The sequence below is a fragment of the Gracilinanus agilis genome, chromosome 3, assembly GCF_016433145.1.
Source record: "Gracilinanus agilis isolate LMUSP501 chromosome 3, AgileGrace, whole genome shotgun sequence".
Taxonomy (NCBI): Eukaryota; Metazoa; Chordata; class Mammalia; order Didelphimorphia; family Didelphidae; genus Gracilinanus; species Gracilinanus agilis.
The window spans coordinates 65132509-65144001 of record NC_058132.1 but is presented as its reverse complement, the minus strand read 5'-3'; the positions used below and the strand labels follow the sequence as shown (position 1 = coordinate 65144001).

General features: G+C 52.6%; 1 protein-coding gene across 1 annotated transcript; it reads left to right on the top strand.

Annotated features, from left to right (window-relative positions):
- Window positions 1–327: 327 nt before the first annotated feature.
- Window positions 328–9179, top strand: TENT5B (terminal nucleotidyltransferase 5B). Its single transcript, XM_044671381.1, is given in 3 exon segments — window positions 328–466; window positions 469–803; window positions 8050–9179. Coding segments are annotated over 3 exon segments (1509 nt in total). The 3' UTR covers window positions 9085–9179.
- Window positions 9180–11493: the final 2314 nt, after the last annotated feature.

Genomic DNA, 11493 nt, shown 5'->3' with positions numbered 1-11493 from the left:
GGTCCTTCCTAGCTACGAACTCACCCCCCCCCCCCCCCCCGACTATTCTCTTTCATTTCTCTTCCGTCGGCGGGCTGAGGCTGTCCCTTTAATTCCCAGAGCTGCCCAGCCCTGACCTACCCGAGAGTGAAATCCCTCGGCCGGCCCAAAGGAGAGTTCGGAATCAGGTGGGGAAGGGGTACGCTCCACAGCCAATCTCAGGCCGCCTGGGGCGAGCCGTGACGCACATGCAAAGCCCGTGGAATCCTCTCCGCCCAATGACAGCCTGAAGGGCGGGGGCGGGAGAGGCGGGGGGGGGGGGCGGATGAAAGACAGCTCTACGGACCAATGGGCAGGCAGTGGGCAGCCTATATGAGCCGGCCCCAGCACACCTTAAGCGGCTTTCTGTCCACCCCGTCCGTAGTGTGGGTACGTCGGGGCCGGAGCCCGCAGAGCCGCCGCCCCCCTTCCAACTCCCGCCTGCTTCCCTCCCCCCTGCTCTCCTCTCCATTCCCGGTTCTTGCCGTCAGGGCTCCAGGGTCTGGCCAGAGATGCCGTCGGAGAGCGGGGCTGCGAGCCCGGACGCAGCAGCGGTGGCGGCGGCTGCAGCGGCGCCCCCGGCCCTGGTCCCTCCGGCCGAAGCCCCTACCCAGAAGCGAGGCGGTCCCAGTCCGGAGCGTTCCTCCGGAGCTCCGCGACGGCGCTTCAGCCGGTTGAGCTGGGCGCAGGTGCAGAGACTGGACACTCTACTAGCTGAAGAGGTCCCCATCCACGGACGCGGCAACTTTCCCACGCTGACGATACAGCCGCGCCAAATCGTGCAGGTGAGTGAGAGCTGTCTTCTGCGCCCCCTCTCCCCAGCCTCCCCCCTCGTCTCACCCCATTTCCCCGTGTTGGTTGCAGCCGGGAAGGGTTCAGGGGACCGGGCACGCCCCCCTCTAAGCGCTATTGAGGTGGAGGAACCCTGAATAGAGAAGAGTAGAACTGAAGGGAAACTTTGAGTACATGCAGTGGCCAGGCTGGGAGGGACCTCGGAACCCGGAGTGTCTGATTGGGAGGGTTGTCAGAACTTCGGAATGTTGGTGCCGGGAGAGACCGAGCAGAAAGCTAGCTGGGAGGGGCCTTAGAACTTGAAATGTTAGCGCTAAGAACCACGGAATGCTAGCCTGGGAAGGGACCTTAGAAATCTTGTAGTTCAAATACTTGTTTTGCAGATGAGGAAATTGAGCTCCCGATCTGCACCCTGGCCCTCTTCTTCCAACTTGGGCCTCTGGGAAGAAATGGGATGTGGTCGCTGGCTCGGCTCTGACGCTTGCCCTTTGAAGTCGGGCTGAACTGTCCCCGAAAGGGACTCCCAGCTAGGTTGCTAGATCAGCCCTGCAGGTGGGGAGGGGCAATGATGGGCCTGGCGGTAGGGTGTTCCTGGAACAAAATTAAGCTCCCTTCCCCCTACCCAGTTCCCCTCACCGTGGGGTGAGCGCCCATCCAGACCTGAAATTCAGGGCTGGCTCCTTCCCACCCCCACCCTGAACTGGAGGCCCTTTCTCTGCCCTTTGCTCAGTCTGGCTAGAAGGCAGGGGGCTGGAATTCACCAACAGCAGAGAGAGATAAGTGCTGAGACGGTGAAACCCGGGGCTGGCGCTGGGCCAGGAGCTGCACACGCCCAGCAGACAGCATGCTGGTGGGGGAGGAGGGAATGAGTGAGCCTGGCTGCCTCCCTGTGGTTGCCCTAAGGCCCGAAAAGGCCCTTAGCCAATTCCATTCTCTCTTTTCCTTCTCCTCCCCCCTCCCCCCACACCCCAAGGCTGCCTTCTGATTGGCCTCAGGGTCGTTCAGGGCGGATAAGGTCATAATCTTTCTGAGGTGGGGAAGATGCATTGTGGTACCCTCTACAGCTGGAACTGCCCTTGGAACACAGCACTGGTTCCCCTCCCACCCAAGCACCCAGGCCAGCGCTTCTGGGACTAAGGGGAAAGTCCCTGTCTTAAAGAAACAAGAAAATCCAGCCTGGATTCCCACCGTCATCTCAGAGTAGTGGTTGCCCAGGCAGCAGCCATCTGGCCAGGTGAGGCAGGCCACTCCCTGGCTTCAGCTGCCACCTCAGCTGGCCAGGGTGTGCCCCTTGCCCCCTCCCAAAACCGTGAGGGTACCGACTGCAACTTTAGGGATTGGTGCCAGGCTGATGGGATCCCTGAATGGATCTCTGCCCTCACTGCCCCCATTCCCTGAATAGGATTCAGTCCACTCCTTCTACCTCTTAATACCTAGAATTCTGGAAATTCCTTGTCAGGGAGTTGGACCCAGCTCAGAACAGTATAAATACCTGCAGAGAGGCTTAGGCTACAAGTGAGGAGCCCTGGGTTTGAGACTTGGCTGCAGCAACAACTGGATGTGTGACCTTGGGAGAGTTCCCTCCCCTCTCTGAACTTTTCGGTTTTATTTCTATAGAAAAGGAGAAATAGTTTCCTCATTTGTCAAACTAGAAGGGGAGCAAATTAGAAGACCTAACAATGCTGACCCCTTCAAGAGCTGTGATCATATAATCAATCTGCTTTCTACCAACATGACAAATTGATTTCTGGAGAACATATTTTAGGATGAGTGCATGTTGGGAAATAGTGCTGAAACGAAGTAAAATGAAGGGGTCGAACTATTAGATGGTCTCAGATTCGGAATTTTTGTAGACCAAAAAAGGATTTTATAGACATAGTCCAACCTCCTAACTGCACAGATAGACTTCAAGGGAAATGACTTGCTCAAGGTCAGAGAGCTGAGAAATGTTGGAGCCAGTTCTTCTGATTCTAAATTCAAGATTTTCTTTCCTTCCCTTCCCCTTTACTTTTTAGATGTTTTATTGCTATTCTAACTATGTAGAATAGTTTCTACATTCCTGTCACATTCTCTTGTCCTGTACCCCACCTCAGAACAAATACACTGTCAAGAAAGACCCATCAACACATTGGCACTATCTGAAAATACATCCCTCATTTTGTCCCTGCAGTCCACCACCTCTCTTCAGTGTCAGTCTTCTGATTGGTCCTGTGACCAATCAGAATTCTGAAATTTTTTGCCATAGTTTTCTTTTACTATAGTGTTCTTTTCATTTAACTTCCCATGGGTCCCTGCAGCTCTATGAATTTAAAGGGGAGCCAGTACCTGGGGGATGAAGAAGAGAGAGGGGAAACTGTTGGTGGAGTACAGCTTTAGCAACTACATATCAAAAGGGCCTTGGGCACCTTGTTTTCTCATTTTTACCACCCTCCCAAGTCTCTTGGGGCAGGGACCCCAAGAGTTTGATCCCTATAGGAAACAGGAATTGGCACTCCTTCCTGTTTCTAAGTCTTCCAGATAGGATATACCTGCCTACCTCCAGACCTTGGCACAGTACTCATATCTATTGGGCCCCTGGCCCATTTATTACAGTAAATGTTAAGGTTCAGCTGGTCAAATCTGGCAGGGGCCCAAGTTCAGGTAAGCTCTGACTGCAACATCCAAGGCTCTCTGGGTCAGATGAATATTCTCAAGCGGCTGGGGCCATACAGGCTGTGGCCAAGTATGGCAACTAGGATGTCGAAGGGACTGGAAACCATACCATATAAGGATGGCCTGAAGGAACTGAGAATGTTTAGTTTAGAGAAGAGAAGGCTTAGAAGAAGGAATGGCATAGTTCCCTTCCAATAGGCAGGGGCCTGACCCTCATGTAGAATAAGGATTAGATTCTCAGTTTGGACCCAAGGGGCAAAAGGAGTGAATGGTTAAAGTTGTAGTGAGGCAAATAACAAATCAAGCAGTCAACAAACCGTGATAAGCCCTACTATGTGCTAGGAATTTCCCTCAAGCGAAGTGGGCTATCCCAGGAAGGAGGCAGTGGGTTTCCCTTCATTCAGAAGTGATATCACTCGGGAATGTTTTTTAGGACATCTGTGGTCAAATAGGGTTTGGCAGAGTTCTGGGATCCTGAGCCCTCATGGTTCTTGGGCCTCCTTTGAGGCTTTTAGGAGAAGAAATGTGTCAGTGACACCTTACAGTTGTGGTAGCGTGAGCAATGCCAGAACAGCTCGTGGTGCCCATTGGGGAGAGCTTATCTCTTTGCTTACAACTCCCCCCTCCAAGTGGGCCCACTCCATGCCCTGAAAAGGAAAGTGGGGCCTTCTCTGGCACCAAGCAAGCAGGGCTGCCCCCTTAGTGGCTCTAACTGGGGCAGAGCCAAACTCCTCAGAGGCACCCTTGGGCGTGTCGGTATCTGAGGTGTCACACCTGGGAGACAACAGCTCTAGGCCGGCTGACACAGCGGGCCCCAAAGCCCTGACGCTGGAGGATTTAACGAGAGTACAGCCACCTCCTCACTCAGCCAGATGCCTCAGCCCTGGAGTGGGTGGAGAGGTTGGGGGGAGAACAGATTGGCATCAGTGTTTGGGACAAGTCAGCTTGGGTGCTGCCTACAGGTGGTTTTGATTGTCCATCAGTGAAATAAAAAAAAGCTGGTGTGTGGATTGCTTTCCATCCCCTCACTCTTTCCTCCCCCCAGGACCCAGGGACCATCTTAAGGAAGGTAGGTCTGTTTACAACTGGCACCGTAGTGTCACCGGGAAGAGCCCTCGGCTCTCTAAGCCTTTGTAGCCATCTTTCTCCTTCTCCCTCTGAAGCCTATACGTTTTCATCCATAGTCCTGGTGTGGCTTTCCTACCCAGACATTAGTAGTGATGAGACCAGGGAATTCCTGGAACTCAGGATCTCTGTGGTCTTGTCAACATGACGCTAGCAAGGGGGTGGGGGGCAGGGGAGGAAGTTTCCTTTCTTACCAAGAGAGGTCTTCTCCACAGGAGACTCACCTGCCCTATTTACCCAACCCCAGCTTCTTTTTTTTTTTTTTTGAGGGGGGTGATGTGGTTTGAGAAGGGTGCTGTACTGACACTAGAATCAGAGCACCAGGGTTCATATCCTGGCTCTGCCACTTACTAGCTGTGTGACTTAACTTCTCTGAGCTTATTTCCCTATCTATAAGGTGGCAAGGCCTGGACAGCTCAATGGCACAGTGCATAAAATGCCAGATCTGGAATCAGGAAGACTCATCTTCTTGAGTTCAAATCTGACCTCAGATACTTTCTGGCTGAGTGGCCCTGGTATAACTTAACTCAATTTGCCTCAGTTTCCTCATGTAGAAGGAAATGGCAAAAACCCCTCCAGGATCTTTGCTAGGAAAACCCCAAATGGAGTTGCAAAGAGTAGGACATGACTGAGAAAACTACAACAGCAGCAAAATAGCAGCAATGCTTTTTCCTTAAGGAGGTCCTTAGGGGCAGCTCAGTGGATTGAGAGTCAGGCCTAGAGATGGGAGGTCCTGGGTTCAAATCCAGCCTCAGACACTTCCCAGCTGTGTGACCCTGGGCAAGTCACTTGACCCCCATTGCCCACCTTTACCACTCTTCCACCTAGGAGCCAATACACAGAAGTTAAGGGTTAAAAAAGAAAAAAAAAGGAGGTCCTTAGTCTTCCCCTCCTCCACTATTTGTCCCACCTTTCTTCCAAACCCAGGTGCTCCTTCCCCTCCCCTTTCCAGTAAGTCTTCCTCAACTGACCCCACCCAGCTTGTATTGCTTGATTACTTCATGTCTCCTAAGCATTTATATACTTTATCTACACTAAGTCAGAATAAGGGAGGGAAGCCACATAGGACCAGCTGACTTTGTGCCAAGGCAGAATGGCAGAAGAATTTGGGAGTCTAGGAAACCAATCGAGCATTATTGCCACCAAAGTGCCATTCCTAGCCAGCCTAGTTCCTTCAGGCTGCCCCAAACTTTCTAAAAACTCCTCAACAGAATCATTTATTGGGCCAACCTCCTTTTTTGCCTGGGCCTTGCCCTAGCCAGAAGCAAAGAAGTAGCTGGAGGGAAGCTTTGACTGCAGGTAGGGAAGAGGGTCTTCATGGCCCTAGATTCTCTGGGACATTGAGTGGTGATCATAGTCAGCGTTTTGTAATGGAGAGAGAGCTAAGCTCTCCTTAAGAGCCAGGAACATGTGGGTTCCCCTCCTGCCTCTGACAAATACTTAGCCTCTCCAGTGCCCTAGGCAACTTTCTAGGAGTCTTAAATAGCTGAGGGCGCCCCAGCCTGCACTAGTAAAAGGAGTTGCATCTGCCAATGAAATCTCCTGTCTGGTCTCTGTCCTAATAGTAGAAAATGCTTGTTGCAAGCAGTGATTAAAGCCCTTCAAGGTTTGCAAAACCCTTTGCAAATATTCTCTAGCCTCCTTGTTACCTGTATCAGATTAGTCACCACTTGGGGAGGAGAGGGAGAGAATCTGAATCCCAAAATGTCAAAACGATTGTGAAAAATTGCTCCTGTGTGTCATTGAGAAAACAGTTCAAATGGACTTAAAAAACATTCTCTCATCTGATTCTGCTCCTCCTCAACCCTGGGAGGAAGGAGGTGCTGTTATTATCATCCCCATCTTGCAAGGAAAGAAACAGGCAGAATCTCCTACAGCAGGCTGCTGCTTGCTCAACTGGATATGCCTTTATTCATTATGTTTGTACACTTCAGAAGTGCCTAATATTCATTTAATTCAATGGCTGGCACATAGTGGGCGTTTTGTTGTTGTGCAGTCATGTCCGACTCTTCCGGATCCCATTTGGGGTTCTTGTGGTGGGGATACTGGAGTGGTTTGTCATTTCCTTCTCCAGCTCATTTTACAGATGAAGAAACTGAGGTAAACAGAAGGTTAATCAACTAACACGGGGTCCCACAAGTAGTAAATATCTGAGGCCAGATTGAACGCAGGAAGATGAGTCTTCCCAAGTCCAGGCCAGGCACTCTGGCCATTGTGCCACCCAGCTGTCTCAAGTAGGTGCTTAATAAAGGTTTGTTGATTGATTAGTTAGGTGATTGATTCCAAAGCACTTTGACATCCCATAATAACTCAAATGGATATAGAGCTTTGCTCTGTGTGTAGTCTTGCTGTACTTTGGGGAGAAAGGCATCAACGCAGAACATGGGGGCACTGTGCCACAGGAAGAATGAGCCTGCAGAAGAGGGGGTTCATGGGGCATCTTAGCTGCTTTCAAGACTCCGAAGGGCCGTCTTGGGGAAGATGGCTAAGACTTCTTGTGCTTGGCCTCAGACAGCAGAACCAGGAAGGGGAGGAGGGAAGGCAAATAGAGTTCTCACAGCCCTTGAGAAGAGGAATGGGGCATCTCAGGGGACAGATGGCTCCTCAGTGGAGAGCTTCAAAGCCAAAGCTTAGGGGATCACTTGCCAGATCTATTCAAGAAGAGCTTCTATCTTGAATATAGGACTTACTTAATGACCTCTGACTGGTCCAGCCTTATCTGACTGGGAAAATGCCTTTGATTTTTCACTGTGCTGAAAAGCATTTGATCTTGGCAGTGAAAGAGACCTAGATTTGGAGCCAAGAACTTTGATTTCTGACACTTAATGACAATGACCCTGGGCACCTACTTATATCTGCAAAATGGGTATATTTGCATTGCTTACATTCCAAGGTTTTGTGAAGAAAGTCCTGTCTTTATATAGTTATGAGTAACTAGTGCTGATTTGAAGCCTCAAGCTTTGCACACAGGATTTCATCCAATCCTTGTGTGTGTGTGGGGGGGTGCTCTTCTCCCCATTTTGCAGAAGGGGAAATTGAGCCTCAGGCATTTAGAGTTTTGCCCAAGATCTCCCTATTTATCCTGACTGAACCCAGCACTATCCAGCCTTATGGCCAATACAGTACCACAACAGGTAGATTATTACTCTTTCTGAGTCCCAGAGGACAGAAGGGACTTGCTCAATGTCCCCAGGTGAGTCAGCGACAGTCAGGACAAGAACTCCTGACTCTTTGCTCTTTCCCAAGTCAGGTCTGTTACACCATGTAATGATTTGCATTTATTCTCAGGCCTTCCACAGTCTCTGCCAAGTTCCATGTCCCATAAACAGCTGGCTCCTAAAGTACGGGAGCAGAGCACTGCCTCCTTCGGCCGTCCCTGCCCATCACGTCAGGGTCCCCTCAAAGGTCTTCCTTTGCCTCTGGCTCCATTCACCTGGTTCCACTTCCTTCTCTCCTGCTTAGGTGGTCCAGAGCCGCTTGGAGCAGCTGGGGGTCCCTGTCCACAGCGTCCGCCTGAATGGTTCTGCCGCCAGCCACGTCCTTCACCAGGACAACGGCCTGGGCTACAAGGACGTGGATCTCATCTTCCGGGTGGACCTGCAAGACGAGGCCGCCTTCCAGCTGGTGCGGGAGGCCGTTCTGGCCTGCCTCCTGGACCTCCTTCCGGCCGGGGTGAGCCGAGCCAAGATCACACCGCAGACGCTGACGGAAGCCTACGTGCAGAAGCTGGTCAAGGTGTGCACGGACACCGACCGCTGGAGCCTCATCTCCCTCTCCAACAACAGCGGCAAGAACGTGGAGCTGAAGTTCGTGGACCGGCTGCGGCGCCAGTTTGAGTTCAGCGTGGACTCCTTCCAGATCGTCCTGGACTCTCTGCTCCTCTACGGTCAGTGTTCCTCCACGCCCATGTCTCAGGCCTTCCACCCCACGGTGACGGGCGAGAGCCTGTACGGGGACTTCGAGGAGGCTCTGGAGCACCTGCGGCGCCGGCTGATCGCCACCCGCAATCCCGAGGAGATCCGGGGGGGCGGCCTCCTCAAGTACTGCCACCTCCTGGTGCGCGGCTTCCGGCCCTGCCCGGGCACCGACGCCCAGGCCCTGCAGCGCTACATGTGCTCTCGCTTCTTCATCGACTTCCCAGACTTGGGGGAGCAGAGGCGCAAGCTGGAGCGCTACCTGCAGGCCCACTTTGGCGGGGGGACCGGCCCGACCTGCTACGCCTGCCTGGTGACCCTGCACCGGGTGGTTAACGAGAGCACCGTCTGCCTCATGGGCCACGAGCGGCGCCAGACGCTGGACCTCATCGCCATGTTGGCCTTGCGGGCACTGGCTGAGCAGGGTCTTGTGGGTGGCACTGCCTTGGCCTGGCACTACTCGCCTACTTCCTACCCGGGCAACGATGGGGTCCCTCCCACCCTCAACTACTACGTGACCCCCATCCAGCCGCTGCTGGCCTGTGGTCACACCTCCTACCCCACTTGGCTGCCTTGCAACTGAGCTGAGAGGGATGGGGAAATGGGGCTCCCCATCCTCACCCCTGGAATCTGAGCCGGCTAGGGGAAGTGGTGGCTCTACCCCCAACCACATCAGGCTCTAGCACTGTTAGACTGTTACCTATTTGCTGTTGGGTTGAGAAGGGGGGGACACGGGGGTGGTTTGGGGTGTTTAAGGGGTTGGTACTTGATCAAGCCCGCCCAGAGCAGGGAATGGGGGCCACAGCCTTGGGAAGGTTGGGGCGCAGCATGGGGCCAATCTAGTCCTCAGTTCTTCTGGTCGACATTCTGGTCAGCTCCCCCAGACAGGACCCCATTCTTCCAGCTGTGGTTGAAAACCCCTGCCCTCCAGAGGAATGAACTGCCAGCTCTGAATGGCCACCCCCCACCCCCATCTGCTCAGAACTGGAGGGGGACAACTAGAGTCTATTCAGAGCCAAGCCCAAAGAACAAGGCGGGTTACCGAAGCAGATATGGGGCTCAAGAGTGTGGCCATTGGGGGTTGGGGCCTGAATCATGGCAGACAGGGAGGAATTTCTGTATGACCTCCTCTGTGGCCAACTCTGCTGAATGGCCTTCATGAGGGCCTGTTACTGCCCATGAGGATATGTCAGGTGGGCCAAGACTGGCCCTGGAAAGGAAGGGACTTTAGACATTTTAGGGGACAGTAGGATACGGGGAGCCAGCTAACTGGACATATGCAATGAAGAGATTTGCTGTCTTGGCCTTCTGGACCTGGCTTGGGCGTGGGGGCTGGATGCCAGCCCAGCTTTGAGCCTTGAAGACTAATGCCAAATATTACCTCAAGGTGCCTATATGAGGAACCCGAGTTTCTTCCTCCCCAGATGCTCCCCTCAAGGAAGGCATAACCTAGGGGAAACTGGATGGCTATCTGGCCTTAGGAAGAGAAGGGCTAGTCAGGGGCTGAGAGACAGCAGCCTCCATCTCAGTGTATGTAGTGCGCCTGGCCTCCCTTCTAGGGCGGGGGGCTTGGGGCCACCTGGCTTCCGGGGCCCTGAGCCTGAACTTTTTTGGATTCTTTTTACTTTGAAGATGATTTCTCTGTGGCCAGGAGGGTGGATCAGGAGCCTGTCTTGGCCCACCCAAGCTACTCCTGAGTCCCAGTGTACTCCAGTGTTTCTTTTCTCCCCAGTCGAGTTAGGGCTTAGAGAATAAAGATTTCCCTCTGGGAAGCCAAGCTTTGCCCCTCCTATGTGTGATTGGTTTGTTTGCCTGGTGGGGTAGCGGGATGGCGCTTTCCGAAGGGGCACTTGGAGACCTATAAGTGGTCTTTCACTTCCTCCCTCCCTAAGTTCTGAATGGTTTTCTCCAAGGATTCTTGAGCCCGACCTCTTCTCTGAAGGGCAGAGATTGTAGAGATCCCATTTTGTTCCTTAGAGGCCAAGCATTCACCCCACCTGGAAAGGAGGGATTGGGGCCAGGTAAGTAGCCTGACATGTTCCAGGGTGACCAGACTAAAGGCTAATTACACCCTGGGGTGTGGAACGGGGAAGAGGCCGATTACTCTGAGTATACCCTTTCCTTCCCTCCCTCAGGAGCCCAACTCCCCCACCTCTGGGTGCTAGATCTTTGTGAGGGGGAGGGCCTGAAGGGGTGGGGGGGGCAGGGTCTGAAGTCCTAGCTTGGTGAGAGGATCCAGGGTCACGTGTGTAGCCTGATCCTCTCATGGGACTGGCTGAATTGGGGAGGACCCAGAGGGTCTCAGGTGTAGGAGGAAGAGCCAGCAGGACAACGGAACCTAAGAACCTCTCGTTAAGTGAAATAAAGTTTCTATTTTCTTTATCTGAGTCTGTGCTCTGTTTAGGGGTGAAGTGGAGAGGGGAGGGCAGCCTCTCAGCCTTACAAGCATTTTTCCATGGGCTGGAGGTGGAGAGAGGGGGAATGGAGGACCATTCTTTAACCATGGCAATAGTATAGGATAAACCAGCTGCTCAAAGTAATTCCAATTACCTCTGGGGCTGCTCCAGGGTGGGGAGAGTTTTGCTAGGGGAAGGGTGGGAAGGAGGTCTGGTTCTGGCCTCAGGTGCTTGGCCTGGAGGCCTTGTCAGACTTCACAGGATCCAAGGCAGAAGGATTTTTCTTATTTTCACTTTTTTTCTGGGTTATCATGTATTGTCACACAAAACATTTCCATATTGTTCGTTTTTGTAAGAGAATAATCATATAAAACCCAAATCCCAAAATACAAACCCAAATAAAGTGAAAAATCACATCCTTTGATCTGCATTCAACTCCAACAGTTCTTTTCCCGGAGATGGAGAATGAGAGCGTTCTTTGTCATACTTCCCTCAGAACTGGCAGAAGGAATTTTAAAGGTCAACTAGTTCAACCCTTACCTTCTGGGAAATCCCCTCCACAGTAACCCGAACAGGTGGCCTGCTGGGCTTGGAGG